The sequence below is a fragment of the Octopus sinensis genome, linkage group LG1, assembly GCF_006345805.1.
Source record: "Octopus sinensis linkage group LG1, ASM634580v1, whole genome shotgun sequence".
NCBI lineage: Eukaryota > Metazoa > Mollusca > Cephalopoda > Octopoda > Octopodidae > Octopus > Octopus sinensis.
Window position 1 is genome coordinate 51,938,529 of NC_042997.1, and position 17,379 is coordinate 51,955,907.

The 17,379-nt window shown below is 35.3% G+C and overlaps 1 protein-coding gene across 3 annotated transcripts in view; it reads left to right on the forward strand.

Moving 5' to 3' along the window:
* LOC115232624 (ubiquitin carboxyl-terminal hydrolase 32) overlaps window positions 1-17,379 on the forward strand; it is a 166,547-nt gene that overhangs the window by 148,091 nt on the left and 1,077 nt on the right. For 2 of the 3 annotated variants that reach the window (XM_036500817.1, XM_036500816.1), the window contains exons 31-34: window positions 126-453; window positions 1,813-2,039; window positions 8,419-8,511; window positions 11,333-12,159. In XM_036500817.1, coding sequence (XP_036356710.1) covers window positions 126-453; window positions 1,813-2,039; window positions 8,419-8,511; window positions 11,333-11,503 — 819 coding nt within the window. In that variant the 3' untranslated portion in view covers window positions 11,504-12,159. Of the gene's footprint in view, window positions 1-125; window positions 454-1,812; window positions 2,040-8,418; window positions 8,512-11,332; window positions 12,160-17,379 lie in introns of those variants that run through there. The other variant, XM_029802624.2, reaches the window with a different exon arrangement.

Genomic DNA, 17,379 nt, shown 5'->3' on the forward strand with positions numbered 1-17,379 from the left:
TTACTCTTTGCTATTCTTGAATTCTATCATTTTATTGTCATTACTTACTACCCTAAATAATTATTTCTTGAGAAATAACAAAGTTTAAATGCATTTTTCATTTGTTTTTTCTTTTTCTTCTTCAGATTATAAATTTGAAACGCTTCCAGTGTTTAAATGGGCGCTGGGTTAAATCTCATAAAATTGTCAAGTTTCCTTTCAAAGACTTTGATCCTAGTTCTTATATAGCACCTCGTGCCAGACAGTACAAGAAAATAAGCACTGATCATATAGAACTGACCAATATTAGTGAAGAAGACCAATGCAATCGTAATGTAATTAAAAATGGAGTCACCAACCATGAAAGTAGTAATTTTGCTAATGAATCTAGTTCCCTTCCAACCATTCCTACCATTCAAAAAGAACCTGTTTCTAATCATGTAGAAAATTGCATACAGCCTTGCTCCAATTCAGGTAAATAGTATTTGGTTTTCAGATTGTAATGCAGTTTATTTCTGATAAGAAAATTGTTTCAGTTGTAATTTAAATTATTTTTTTTTATATTTCACTTATCTTTATATCATACAAAAAAGAATTTTCATCATTCAAAACATGTTAAACTAAAATTATTCTTGTTTGTTCCTCCCTTTTTGTAGTTTTTATATTATTAACTTACTCAGTATATTTACTTTTTATCACATATTTATGTAGAGTTCTTTACATGAATGCTGTTTGTTACATTGAATAAGTACAATTTAGTTAATGTGTTTAGTTTTGTTTATATTGTCAGTATTTGTCTTTCCCAATAATGGTTTATATAAGAGTATAAAACTTTTATTTAGAAAGGTGTAGTTAAAGGAACAATGAGTAGCTATAGAGTTGTGTAAATAGAACTATTAAGAGAAAGGGTTGGTTAAAATAAGATAAATATTGTGATATTCCCTAGGAAACACTGTTGTATATTCTACTCACATTGATAATTGTTCCATATTGTTTGAATGCAATATCATGGATGTTCAGGATCTGGTTGTGGTACAGATTTATTCTGTTAGGAATGACATGTATCTTACTTGAATATAATCAAACAATGAATTCTCTCCACACCTAGAACATTTCACATTGTCACTCCACACAACATCATTTGGAAGTAGACAAAACATTGACTGGTTGGTTCCATTTGTACAAACTATTTTCTATAATAGATTCTTACATCCAGCTGACTCCCAAGCTGCGGCACATTTTGATTTGCTGTCATCACAGTTTTTGCCATCCGCTCTTCCTTTCAAGATGTGAAAGCCTACCTGCTTTTGTTATTCTGGTGGGACAGTTATTTGTTACACAACCATTCATGATTGTGTGGTTAAGAAGTCCACTTTGAAACTGCATAATTCCATATTTGATCCTACTGAATAGCACTCTATGAGTGTTGATGCCCATCAAATAAATATGTGTATATTTCGATTTTATACTGATCTACATTGGCAAAGGTTGTATGCATCAGTAAAATAATTTGTGCTCTTTGAAGACTGCTAAACTTCTGATACTCCTTTGTCACTCTCACATAATAAAAATGCACTGAATGAATGATTGACCTACTGCAAATCTGTAACCAAGTACATTATTGTTCATAAATGTTGATATAAAAGCTTGAAAAAAATGCGCATTTATATAAATAAAACCAATGAAATCCTGTACTGTGTTTTGTATAGTTCCAATAATAACCTGTATTTATAAGTTGCTCACTTACATTTTAGTAACATCTCTTTTATATTTTTGCCTGTGTGTGTGAGTTTAATATTTTATTGTTTATTGAATTATTTGTTGATATTGTAGATTCTGTTGAAAATAGCAGTAGCTGCAAACGACAGCGGGTAATGCACAGCAACAGCAAAGAATCAATGCAAGAACTGCACCAACCATTGACTAATGGTGATTCATTTTCAAAGTACATTGATGTTAAAGAAATAGAAAACCAATCAAAAGAAAAAAACTGCTCAGCTTTAAGTCCAGACTCTGACTGTGATGACAACAATGTTCGCTATGATCTTTATGCTGTCTCAGTGAGTAAACCTATTTAAAAACTGAAATGTGCATGCATTGAAATTCTATAAAGTTTTTGTTGAGTGTTCTTTTATTTAAGATTAGTTGGAAATTTCCCTGGGTGATTACAAGAAGTGATCATCAAAATATTTGAAGCCACTCTTTCAATGGCCAACTGCCATGAAGCAAACATTAAACTCTTTGTGAACTGAGAACTAAGTTTAGTTTTAATTTTTGGTTGTAGTCAATTCATTAGAGTCAGTTGAATGTTAGAACTTCTCATTTGTCCTCTGCTTAAATATGGATCCTTTGTTTCTAGTCAAAAGGACAATAGTGAAACTAAGGTTAGATACCTTTGGGTGAAGATTCATTTATATACATTAGAATGGTATAAATGCTGGGATTACATACTTCTTACAGTATTGATTATGGTAGGTTGAAAAATTTACTGACATCCAAATAGACTTCATCCTCACCAAATAGACATCGCTAGCCAAATAGACTTCATTCTCACCAGACAGCGGGTTGCAGGGTCGCTCTTAAATACAAAGACCCTCCCGGGTGAAGAATGTATCCCTTACGCCAGAAGGACTCCAAGAAACAAACCAATCCAGAAAAGAAGGATTTGGAAGCTAAAGAACCCGTCACATGGTCAGAGATTTAGGGACATCCTCATCAAGAAATTTGATGAGAGGGAGGAGGAGCTTCAGACGTCGGACATAGAAGGTAGCTGGGAATTCCTACGGAACAGCTTGCTGAGTGCCACAGACCAAGTCTGTGGATGGTGCAAAGTCCCTTCCAGACCTAGAGTTACGTGGTGGTGGAATAGCACAGTAGACAAAGCCATTAGTGCAAAGAAACAGGCCTGGAAAGCCTGGAGGGATGGGAGTAGCAGGGAACTGTACCAGGTAGCCAAAAGGGAGGCTGGGCGGCAGGTATACATAGCCAAAGATGTAGCAGAAAACAAGAAGTTTGCCAATGTCCAGCGACGTGAGGACCAAAGAGCTGAGGTATTTCGGATTGCCAGACAGTGTGTGAGAGAAAATAGTGATGTTACATGAGAGAAATGTGTCCGCATGGATGATGGGACACTTGCTCTTAATGTTGGTGAAAAGAAAGAGGCTTGGAGAAGCCATTATGAAAGACTGCTGAATGAGGAGAATGAATGGAAGGAGGAGAGCCTGCCAAATGTTGACCCAGTAGAGGGACCAGCTATCCGAATAGACAGCTCCCTTGTAGTTAAGGCAATTAACGATATGAAACCAGGTAAAGCCCCCGGCCCATCAGGAATCACTGCTGAGATGCTTAAAACAGCTGGCTATGTGGGCTATGGCCTAGTCACCCTCATTGTAAACCAGGTAGTTCATAATGGAGTCATACCCAATGACTGGCGTAGCAGCACCATAGTCAACTGCTACAAGGGTAACGGTGATGCTCTAGACAGAAATAACTACAGGGGTATTAAACTGTTGGATCAGGTGATGAAGGTCACAGAGAGGGTCATAACCCATCTCATTAGGGAGAGAATTTGCTTAGATGAGATGCAGTTCGGTTTTGTGCCGGGTAGAAGCACCACTGATGCTATATTCCTGGTCCGACAACTGCAGGAGAAGTACCTAGCTAAAGATAAACCCCTCTACGTAGCTTTTGTGGACTTGGAGAAAGCCTTTGACAGGGTTCCCCGATCCCTTATCTGCTGGTCGATGCGGAAACTGGAGATTGATGAATGGCTAATAAGGGCTGTACAGGCTCTATACAGAGAGGCTGTCAGCAAGGTCAGGATTGGCAACGAATATAGTGAAGAATTCCGGGTAGAAGTAGGTGTACACCAAGGCTCAGCCCTCAGTCCCCTTTTATTCATCATAGTCCTCCAGGCAATAACAGAGGAATTCAAAACAGGATGCCCCTGGGAGCTCCTCTATGCTGATGACCTGGCTCTCATAGCAGAATCACTACCAGAACTAGAAAAGAAATTTCGGGTGTGGAAGCAAGGGTTAGAATCAAAGGGCCTTAGAGTAAATGTAGCAAAGACCAAAGTAAGCAGAAAGGCGAACTCAGCACACACCCCATCGGGCAGGTGGCCCTGCTCGATCTGTAGGAAAGGTGTAGGTAGAAACTCCATAAGATGCACCCAGTGTAAGCTATGGACGCATAAGAGGTGCAGCAACATCAAAGGGAAATTAACTGATAAGATAGCTTTCATGTGCGGCAGATGCACAGGGACAATAGACACCACAGACACTCAGAAAACAGATTCCATCACACTCCAGGGGAAGAAACTAGAAGTAGTTGATAGTTTCCGCTACCTGGGTGACCAAGTTAGTAGTGGAGGTGGATGCTCAGAGAGTGTCACCACTAGAATACGAATAGCTTGGGCAAAGTTCAGAAAGCTCCTACTGGTGACAAAGGGTCTCTCGCTCAGAGTGAAAGGTAGATTGTATGATGCATGTGTGCGAACTGCCATGCTTCACGGTAGTGAAACATGGGCTGTGACTGCAGAGGACATGCGTAGACTTGAAAGAAATGAAGCTAGCATGATCCACATAAAAAGCACCATCCGAACGTGGCCGTTGCCAGCACCGCCTCGACTGGCTTCTGTGCCGGTAGCACATAAATAGCACCATCCGAACGTGGCCAATGCCAGCGCCGCCCCGACTGGCTTCTGTGCTGGTGGCACATAAAAAGCACCATCCGAACGTGGCCGTTGCCAGCGCCGCCTTGGCTGGCTTCCGTACCGGTGGCACGTTAAAAGCTCCAACTGATCGTGGCTGATGCCGGACCCCCCCCTGGCACCTGTGCTGGTGGCACGTAAAAAGCACCCACTACACTCGCGGAGTGGTTGGCATTAGGAAGGGCATCCAGCTATAGAAACTCTGCCAGATCAGACTGTAGCCTGGTGCAGCCCCTGGATTCCCAGACCCCGGTCGAACCGTCCAACCCATGCTAGCGCGGAAAACGGACGTTAAACGATGATGATGATGATCCAATTCTGAACTGACTATTGGTTTAAGGATTAAGTTGAAATGATAGAGAGGAGAACAGAGACTTGATTAATACTCATTTTTGAATTGAAATTGCTTTTGTGATACAATTCTTTAAATCAGAGAAAATCAGAAAGCTGGCAAAAATTGTATTCAGTATAAACCACAAAAAGTAGTAAAATGCAAAGTAAAGTAATTAGTAGTAACAGTAACCCTAACAACAATCACATACAACTTCATGTCACAATTTCAACCTCAAGTAACATACCCACACTGTAACAGCAAGCAAATTCACTTATCAAACACTTACAAAAGATCAGCCACCAAAAACTACACAAAGGCAAAAACACAAAATGCAAGATTCATATCATTCACCTATAATGCAACTCTAATCTCTACAAAAAGATACAGTCATCATCATCATCTTCATCGTTTAATGTCTGTTTTTCATGCTGGCATGGGTTGGACGGTTTGACTGAGGTCTGGAGAGCCAGTGGCTACACCAGGCTCCAATCTGATCTGGCAATGTTTCTACAGTTGGATGCCCTTCCTAACACCAACCACTCCGAGAGTGTAGTGGGTGCTTTTTATGTGCGACTGGCACACGACCCAGTCAGGCGGGCTTGGCATCAATCACGTTTGGATAGTGCTTTTTATGTGCTGCTGGCACTGGAGCCAGTCAGGAGCTACTGGCATTAGCCATGTTTTGTTGGTGCTTTTTATGTGCCACCAGCATGAGAGCCAGGGCTGACAAAATAACAAATATACATTTGAAACACCTCAAGCTTGAAGAATGTTTTTTTTTTTTGTCAAACCTTAAGAATCTGGCAACAAAGAAAAATTATCACAGTTTTAAAAATGACATCATATTCACATTTCCACTGCTATGAAACTACTCCAACTCTACATCAATTACCGAGAAACCTGACTTAAAAACAACAGATTTAAAATAGAATATTAGATGTAATCTACTATTACACTAAGAAACACAAATATATGACATACACAAAAAGAACAAAATTATTGAGAGATGCATATAACACATCAATTTCATAATATATTTAGAAAACCAAACAAACAAGGCAAAACAGCATACATATTCCAGGTCCCACATTTGGTCAACAGAAACAAGTCATGTACAAACAGTACATTAGATTCATCATTGATTATGTCAATCCTACCACCTACATACCCAAATTCTCTCCATAACAGAGCTCATTTTACATCATCACAGGCTGCATGTAGTCCACTAAAAAAAAAAAAATTAAAGACACTTGGTGTCTCATTGACAACCTTCTATGAGATTATATGGTATATGAGATTTGAAGATATATCTATTAGAAGAATAAAGCACATATTTGAAATATAGGTAATGTAAACAAAAGATATATTGTAAAACATTTGTAAAAAGTCTGACAGTCTGTTAACTGTATGAAGTGAGCCTGGCTAGTTGCCTGATGTTATGTAGATTGGCAATATTTTAGTAATTGTCATGTCTACTTCATAATATGGCTAAAGTTATTGGCTGGAGCTAATATGCTTACATAATGTGAAAGGAGAATAGTTATTAGGCTAGAAACTGTAACACAAAGGGTAACACAAAGAGAACTCTTTAAAAAGAATGGCATATGACAGGAATGAATAGCAACGTTCCTCTTTTTTGTCTTGTGTAATCCATGGCAATAGTAAAACAGACATGATGATGATAAACATCAGAATTAAAAGTCGCACATCATCATCATTATTTAACATCCCTTTTTCCATGATGGCATGGGTTGGATGATTTCACATGAACAGACAAGTCAACGGGCTGTACCAAGTTCTAATGTCTGCTCTGGCATGGTTTCTACAGATGGGTACTCTTATTAATGCTAACCACTTCAGAATGTGGCACCAGCATGGTGAGATCACGTAGTAACTCACAAGACAAAACCCACTCAATTGTGTGAGGTATAAGAAAGTGTGATAGGAGGACAGGAATGAAGGTGTGAATACATGGCTTGCTCATCTGAAAAGAGAGATATGAAATCAAGGTAAAAGGTGAAAACCAATCATCACCATCATTTAATGTCCGTTGTCCATGCTGGCATGGGTTAGATGGTTTGATTGGGCTGGTATGCTGGAAGACTGTGCCAGGATCCAGTCTGATTTGGCATTGTTTTCTACAGCTGGATGCCCTTCCCAAGGCCAACCACTTTGAGAGTGTAATGAGTGCCTTTTACGTGCCACCGGCATGGGTGCCATTTGTGTGACACCAGTATCTGCCATGATTGCGATTTTGCTTGGCTTGATGGGTCTTCTTCTCAAGCATGGCAATGCCAAAAGTCTTGGTCATTGCCTCCATGAGGCCCAACACTCGAAAGGATCTTGGCCACTTGAAAGGAACTCAGTCACCTCACTTCTGTGAAGCCCATTCAAAAGGAACTCAGTCAAATGCCTCCACGAGGTCCAACACTCGAAAGGAACTCAGCCACTTTGCCTCCATGCGGCCCAGGAACTTGGTCACTTTACCTCCATGAAGCCCAACGCTTGAAAGGCACTCAGTCACTTTACCTCCATGAGTCCTGACATTCAAAGGTTGATTTGTTTTTTACCTGCCACCAGCACAGGTACACTTGGCTTGATGGATCTGCTTAAGCAGAGTACATCGCCAAAGATCTCAGTCACTAGCCATTTCCTCTGCAAGGTTCAAAGTTCGAAGGTCTTGCTTCACTGCCTCATCTCACATCTTCCTGGGTCTACCTCTACCACAGGTCCCCTCCACTGTTAGAGATTGGCACTTCTTTACACAACTGTCCTTGTCCATACACATCACATGACCATACCAGCGCAGTCATCTCTCTTGCACACCACATCTGATGCCTCTTATGCCCAACTTTTCTCTCAAGATGCTTACACTCTGTCAAACATGCACACTGACATTGCACATCCAGTGAAGCATACTGGCTACATTTCTTTCAAGCCTATGCATGTCCTTGGCTGTCACAGCCCATGTTTCACTGCCATGCAGCACAGCTGTTCCCACACAGGCATCGAACAATTTGCCTTTCACTCTGAGAGAGAGGCCCTTTGTTGCCAGCAGGGGTAGGAGCTCTCTAAACTTTGCCCAACCTAATCTTAGAACCACCTCCACTACTAACCTGGTCACCTAGATACCGGAAGCTCTCTACTACCTCTAGCTTGTGACCTTGGCAGTTAATGGAGTCTGTTTTCTGCACATGTTTGTATATATGTAAAGTATCAAAATAATCAAGACATCTCTGAAAAATATTTGTTTTGAAGGTAAAGATTTAACAATGTAATTAGTAAACCAAAAAGCAAAAAAACATTTGTTACAAGAAATAGACTGTTTTTAAATGTAGACTTATTTTCAATTGATTTTTTCTTTTTGTTATAGTATTCCATTTTTATATTTTAGTGTCATACTGGCATTCTTGGTGGTGGACACTATGTAGCATTTGCCAAAAATCCTAATAATCGATGGTACTGTTACAATGACAGTAGCTGCAAGGTAAGTTGTTTCATTCCAATCAATTGTCTCAAGTTGTAGTTATCCCATCTTTTATTCTTACTTTTGAATTATATAGTATTTATTTTACATTTGAGTAGTTGATCAAATGGAGATTTTTGTTTCATAATCTATCACTGAAAAATGTGAAGTAAATGAACTTTAGATGCTCCACACATATTTTTAAATATAATCTTCACAATCATAGCTAAAGGTTTGATACCCTGCATACATTGGCACAAAGGAAACAAAGTTTTTGTTACATTTATACCAGCACTTGTTCTTAACTCATTTGAGTATGCTGAATTCAAATCTGAAGTTAGTTTTTCTCTGTAAGCTCTAGATTTTATGCAATTCAACTTACTTTTACTTCTTGAAATTTGGACACCTCTCACATGGTGACCTGGCACATCTGAAAAATTTATGGCCATACAGTCTTAAAATTAGACTCAAAATAACTGCCTGATACATCCCACCACACACACATATATAGGTGCATAGCTTAGTGGTTAGGCTGTTGCATTCACAATTGGGAGATCATGGTTTTGATTCTGAGCATTGCATTGTGTTCTTGAGCAAAATATTTCATTTCATGTTGCTCTGTGATCATTTCATCATCTGACATGTGACATATAGTGTACCTGTACAGGTAATGTCGATTTGGTAGAGGGAGTGAGCTTATGTGAACACAAGCATTTGTCCCATGTCTTGTAGGATCTCTCTCTTCCACAAGCTCCATTTACTTTAAGTGATTGGCACTTTATGCAACTACCCTCATCCATATGCAGCACATGGCCAAACCAGCATAATCTTTTCTTCTGCCCATTTCATCTAATTCCTCTTTTGCCTAACTTTCTCTCAATTACATTAGCATTCAGTTGTACATATACACTGACATTGCACATATAACATGCTAGCATCATTCCCTTCTAGTCTATGCATGTCCTCTTCATTTAGGATCTATGCCTCACTACTATGTAGCTGTTCATACACAAGCATTACATAATCTTCCTTTCACTTAGAGAAAGACCTTTTGTTGCCAACTGAGGCAAAAGCTCTCTGAACATTCACCCAATTCTTATTCTAACAATTATATTTTCAGATCATCCTCTTCTACTGCTAATTAGGTTACTTAAGAAACAGAAATTTCTATCTCTAAGAGCCTCCAGGACATTTGATACAATCAATTTTCCATGTATTTGTAGCTTTTATGGCTCCTGTGCATCTTCCATATGCAAACACTACTTTCTCTGTTAAACGTCCTGTGATTTCACTGCACCCCTTATGTGTCTATGGCTTGCACTGAGTACACTGAATGAAATTCCTGCTTACACCTTGCCTACATATCAAGCAAAGCTATTTATTTGAAGAGGGTAGGGTCCTGTCTATTTTCTTGCTTACTAGGACATTGGTCCTTGCTAAGTTAACTTTAAAGCCCTTCAATTCCAGGTTTTGCTTCTACACCTGGAATTTTTTCCTAATTGTTAAAGATTCTGCTTTGAGAACAAGATCATCAGCATATAGTAGTTCCTGCAAGTAGCCTGTCTTAAATTCCTCTGTTATGGCTTGAAAGGCAATGATGGATAGGAGGTGCCTAGTGAACACCTACCTCTACACTAAATTCATCACTGTTCTCATGATTAACTCTTACCTTACTAATAACACCCCTGTACATGGCCTGTACAGCTTTCACAGGCTATTTGTCTATCCTTGGCTTTCCCAGTGACTGCCATATCACAGAGGGTGGTACTTTGTTGAAGGCTTTCTCCAGGTCAACAAATGCCAAATACAATGGTTTATTCTTAACTAAATACTTCCTCTGCAGTTGCTTGACTATGGAGATAACATCAACAATGCTTCTCCCTGGTACAAAGCCAAACTGCATTTCTTCTTGTCTAATTCTCTTCCTAATCAATTGGTCTATAACTTTCTCCATAACTTTCATCACCTGTCCAGCAATTTGATGCATTTTAAATTACTTCTGACTATAATACTGCTTTATCAGTCATTTGGGATGACTCCTTCCTGACAAATATTTTAAGCATCTCAGTAGTGGCTCCTGATGGACTAGGGGCTTTCTCTGTTTTCATATCTTTAATTGCCTTATCTATCATATTGCTGTCAATTAGAATTGCTGGTCCTTTTGTTGGGTTCGCATTGAGGAAACTCCCTTTCTCCTATTCATTTTCCACATTTAATAGCCTTTCATAGTAGCACTCCCATGCCTTTTTCTTTTCAGAATCAGTAAGTGCAAGCACACCATTATCTATCTGTTCACACTTCTCTCCCACAGTATCTCAATTCTCTCTGATACTCTGTCTAGGAATCTGGAATACCTCAAGTCTCTGATCTTCATACTGTAAGACATTGGCAAACCAGTCCCTGATTTTCACATTGTAAGATATTGCCAAACCATACCTATCTGAATTTCTATATCTTTCTTTTTCACTGTTGCTGAGGGTAGGGGTAACTTTGTTATTCCTGACACACCTCACCCCAAAGGCATTCTGTTTGCTCTAAGTACACTACTATCCCACAAGAATGTTCCACATGTCTCATTCTCTTAGCATAACATTAGAAAATCTCCTGCTCTCAGTCTCATAGCTACATAAATCTATTATCTTGCTTCCCACTTAACTTCTTATCACTCACTTTCTACCATTTCATTCAGTCCTATCACTTTGCTCTTATACCTATCCATTGTGCTATTCCACCACCACTACTACTACTATAATACTGATGCTTGATTGTGTGCATGTGTGTATACAAATATATATATATATATATATATATACACTGACAGATATATTTTGTCTCTTTTCAGGAAGTCTTTTGGGAGCAAGTTGATGGAAATTCTGCCTACATTTTGTTTTATGAACGTCAAGGTGTCAAATTTAGTAAATTTATGCCTGATGTATCAGAAAAGGAGCCTGATATACAAGAAATTGATGATGAATTTGAATCGGAATATCGCAAAATGTGTGTAATCCAGTGATGAAGATTGTTTATTTAACATGACATCTTTACTCTACACTTGACCCCTTCAATATTGCTTTACTCTACACTAGGCCATATCTGCTAACAGTCTATGCAGTATACCAAATGTTGAACCGGTGCTAGAGCTTTGGTGCCTAGCATCTAAAGTAGCTTACCTTCTTCAAAAAGTAAACAAAGAACTGAACACTACTTACCCTACAATGTTTGTCTCTAATGTCCTGTGTAAGCCTTCTCATTGTTTCTAGTAATGGCCAGTAGTTCTGGACTTAATGGAAACAGAAGATATTCTACAATTTCATTTTATTTATTTAATTTTTGTTGTTTTTTTTTTAAACGTATATTAATTTCTTTTTCTTTTACTCATAGCATTAAGGAGAGCACAGAGGGTGGAGTGATTATTTACCCTTTTGTTCTCTTGTTTCAGTTTGGTCATCTACTAATCTCTTCAGAGGGATTAGCTTCTTTCTTAAAAAAGAAAAAGCGTAAATAAACCATTCTCTGTGCTCATTTTTATTAGCTCATGTTTAATACAGGAGTATGTAAAGTTGCAATAGAAAGATACACCAAGTGCTATGTGTGTTTACTCTCTTCTTTCACAAAACCTTTTTTTACATTGTAATTTATTTGATATTAAAAATTTGTTTCTATTTAAAATTTTTGTTTTATACAAACATCTATATCTTTAACTTACAAAATATATTTTCTCTTAATTTTCATTAAAAAAATCTTGTACTATAAATATGAAAATTATTTGTAAAATATATATATACAGTTGTTTGTTAATTTTATTTGTTTTACCATTTTTTATTTTGGTGTATGCAATGGAATGTGTGAACATTTTTTTTTAATCAATTGTGCTGCATTTCTTTAAGAAAATCTCCAAAGACTCGTAATCAACAGTTTATTAAGTAGCTTAGTTTATTCCTATTTGCTAACAAAAGTAAGTGTCTTATTTATTTTTTTTTTTAAATACAAACACTATGAATTTCTCATTATGAAATTTCTACACTGCATGTAATTAATGAAAGAAATGATTGCACAAGGAAAATGTTGATATTTATTCTCATATTATTGTAAACTAAATTGTCATTTGCTTTCAATGGTGCAATTATGTGTTTTGGCCATATTTGTTTCAAAAGAACAACCATTATTGTTGATATTTTTTGTCTTCAAGCAAAACCAAAATAATATTTTTAAAAAATATGATTTTATTTAATTTTCAACTGCAATGTTAGCTCAGTAAGTTGAATTTTGAGATTTTAAAATTAGATTGATTGCATGTTTTGTTAGAAATTCCTTACTACACAACTACACTCAATTTTGACATTGATACAGTTACTGTTCTTTATGAACACTTATATGCATAGTTATATGCATAAAAATTAACATATTCTGTATTAATTCTGCGACTTGCCTAACCAAATATTTGCAAAATTCTGTAGTATTTTAAAATAGGTTCTGGCAATGAAAGAATTAGCTGTCCTGAATATCACAATCTTGATATCTAAGATAAATAGCCTTTAAAAAATATTTACATATAAAAATTATAAGTTTTACTTTTAAATTTAAACCTTTTGATTTTTGTGAAAGTTGTTCTTTGTGTGTGGTTTAAAAAAAGATATATTTTTTTTTAATATTTTTTTTACAAAATCTTTATTGGTTGATTTATTTTTACATTTGATCATAGTTTTAAAATTGTCATCTTTCTATGTAACTCTCCGTTGTCCACCTCAACATCTATAGGTCACAGTATCCTCTCCCTTGTTGTAGAACAAATTTCTCTAGTAATTAAGGAATCAGCACCCAGCATTTATTTATTTTTATTCCTTCTTTCTGTGTATCCCGATGACATTTTGTTTTCTTTGACATTTATTAGTAAATAGATTTTCCATCAGTCAGTTGCCAAGCTGTTTGATTTCACCATTTGTTAGCCTACTTCTTGGATTCTTTTTCACATTTCATCATTTACCGCTGTTTGTTTCTTTCTTTCATATCCTTCATGCTAACCAGAGTGAAATAGTTGTAACAGTTGCATTTAGTGTAGAAATATCTGTGAAAATATATTAAAATATCTTCTACCAACTTACTTCTACAAATTAGTATTTATATTTTGTTTTGTAGAAAAAAACCCCAACTACTTGATTCTCTTTGGGATCTAATCCATTACTTTCCTCTCTTGAGATGTTAATTTGGTGTAGTGTTGCTAGATGTTCAGTAAAAGCAAATATTGTATGAGTTGGAAACTTTTCCTCATTAATATAATTTTCCAGTTTCAATGGATCATCCCTTTGAAAGACATTTGTAAGAAAACATTTGTATGTCTAAATTCCTTTACTCCCTGACAAAATTGTAGTCTTCTCCGGAAAAATTATTTAATTAAGTTGTAATTTTTAAAAATTTTATTTGAAGTCAACAACACAAAAAAAAATCTGTCAAATCAAGAAAACATTTTTACTGAAAATTTTTGTTAATTGATAGAATAAACGTTACTGATGCTTTAATTTTGTATCATGTTTTATTACATGATAATCTTAAAGATTAGCAGATTGTGCCTAAAATTTGAAATTAACAAAGAAAGTTTTTAAAAGATCAGATTCAAATGAAAGTTCTTGGCTCTTTTTTTTCTTTTAATATGACTTTCCCAGAGTTATCTAAATGAAATATATTTTTCCTTTCGAATATTTGTGCTGATTACTAATAGCATATGTAATGTTAATATTTCATTTGGGTTGATTAAAATGTGTTGATATTCTTCCGCAATTACTAGATCACTTCATAATTTTAAATGAGCAATTTGTATTAGTATATTTCAGCTGTTTACCTTGCCAATTTAAGTTCATTCTTTCATTTTCACCCGCATAAAAATTGTTCTATGTTCTCAAAATAATTACTTAATCATTGTCTAGATTCAAAAGTGATTTTTTTTGTCAGGTATGTTTAGTTCTAATTCCATCAGCCACCAATTTTTTAAATTCCCATTAACACATATTGTTCTGTATAGAAGTCTGTGACTTAGTTATTTAAAAATACACTAAGCATTGAAAAACCTAAAGCAAGCAAGTGCATCTGTTGTGACTATATTTAATTTGGCACTTATCATAGCTAATCTCTGCTACTCTCTTAGTTGGGAAATCTGTCAAAGTTTTTACAATTCCCACTTGAGTATCTAGCTAATTCTTGCCAAAGTTTTTACTTTATATCAATTAAGCTTGTACTTTAACAGTTCTTCTAGAACTTTGTATTTAAGCATAAAACTTGAAACTTTATCTGAAAATAGTGAAAAACATCACAGAAATATTGCTGTCTATTAATTTGGTAGATAAAAAAATAAAAACCTGGCTATTGACATTTTAAATAATTTTTTTTATTCTGTATATCTTTTTATTTGTTATTTTTGCTAATCTGGTAGCATTTGGCCCTCTCTATTTTATTCTTTAATTATTTCAATATTAGTCATAAACTTCATAACTTATTGTTTCAAATTTGCAGTTGCTTCACTTTTAATAGCCATATTTTATTGTTGAATATTTCTGTTTTAGATAAATAGGGAATAATTTTTTTTTATTTCTTCATATGGAATTTAAAAAACAAGCATTTAAAAAGATTATTACTTTTCAACTGTGCAGACTATAGATAAGAGATTGGACTGCAGTTTCATTTTATATAAAAGATATCTATATATATATATATATTTGTACCCATTTTTCACATACATTCCAGTCTACTAGGAGACAAACTAAAATGTCAAGAAATGTTAGCTTTCAGGATTGTGTATTTCAGTGATTTTCTGATTTGACAATGACTATTCTATGTGTATGCATGTGTTTGCATGTGCGAGTGCTTGTCTGCACATATGTGAGCATGGAAATAGTTGCCTTCCTCATAAGGTTCATAGTATGGTATGAAAAGAACAGAATTTTGTTTCATTCTGTGATGTCTTCCCTATATTAATTTAGACTAGTTATATTAGTCTTTGAAATTATGGACTTTGTGGTAAACAGAGTAGTTGGCACAATTTTCATTGAATCAAATATTTGTTCAGTAAAATTTCTTTTTAAATTTTCTTTGTATTATTATTTCATTCGTTTCAAAAATCATTTAATGTTTTGTTTTGGGCTATTTTCCCAAACGGATGCAATCATTAGTTTGCTTGTCAAGTTATTAGAAAATCTTCATAAGCTTCAATAGGACTTCCTAAATAAGCATTATAAAGTTTTTGCAATATTTCTTCTTTGTCCCTCTTCATCCCTTTATTTTTCAGAGTTTTTTTTTCTATTTCAATATATTTTTCACGTATGAAAACATTCCACTTAAGTAGTTTTGCCATTTATTTTAGGCTAAAGTAGTTTGCTTACTTATTAAGCAAACTATTCATATTGGTTGAGTACCCCACCTAAAAATCTAATATGAATTTAAGACAGTTGATGTTTATCTGTATAAATTTGGCACTAGTATAAAACTCCCTCTGTGATTAACTTTACCAAGTAGACATTTCATTGAAATAGATTATATAATATATATATATATATATGTGTGTGTGTGTGTGTGTGTGTGTGTGTGTGTGCATGTGCATATAAATATATATGTATATACATGTGTATATACATGTGTGTGTAATATATGCATACATATGTGTGCTTATATATTTTATATATATTGCACATCCACTCATGCCAGCATGGAAAATGGATGTTGAATGATGATGAGCTTGTATGTATTGTTTTAAACACTGTAAGCTGCAGTTAAGTTAAGTTGGATGTGCAAATTAATATTCTTAACAAAATCTGCTTCCATTGCTAATAGTTAATGTGTGTGTGTGTGTGTGTGTTTGTGTGTAGTTAGATCTGCATGGTTATGGTAAAAACACTTAGTTAGCCTCTAGCATAGACAAGGCTGTATAGGTAACACAAAAGGAGAATAATCAAGTTTATTAATCAGTGTATCCAGTACACAACATCCCATATCGAAATTAGACAGAAATTCTGATTAGATGACTGCTACTTAGAGCTCCATTATCAAGTAACAAAGGTTGCTTATTACGTGATAAATAAGTCTATGAATAAACAGAATGGAATTGGTAGTTATGTACTACCACAAATTTCAAAAGGCATCTTGTGTAACTATAAGGTGCTACGTAATTATTCAGTATTCCTTTCCATCAGGTACTTGCTATGTGTCAGAAATCATTTTGCTGTAACGAATTTGCAATGGGTTTGGTGCTCCTTTAGAAACACCTGTAGTACATAATTACGTATTCCTTTCAATGGCCCAGTGGCTGACGGTCAGTAGAATGTTATTTGGTCTTGAAATTCATATAAAGAAATTCTCACATTTATTTACTCTATCCGTTAGGTAATTCAGAATTATCAAAATGTATGAGGAAATTGCAACTTTAAGAAAGTTTTAGCAACAAAACATCTAATATTTACTGAGATTAGTAAAGTTTTGTAGATAAACTAAATTTTGAGTCAGTTTTATCATATGATTTGATCATAACAGTTTGGTTATTTGTCTCAGATTAAGAAGGATTTTTAGTATTTTTTTCTTTTTATATATGTTGGGGGTTACTCCGTGACTCTAGAATCAGACTAGTATCTTTCTTTTTGTTGCCTAAAATTTTCACTGGTTTTCTCAAAGTATTTTTCAATTTATATCCATTTTCTACTTATAATCATATCTTAGTGTATCCATCCAAAAAATATAAGCAAGATTATAAACTGTTCTCCATTATTAGTATGAATAGATGGCTTTGTAAAAGAAAAAGAAATCGGTTTTGATCAATTTAGTGTTCAGATGAAAATTGTGAAATATCTTGAAATAGAAGAAATGACATTAATTTCTCTTGGCTTTATACAACTTTTGGACATTTACCTA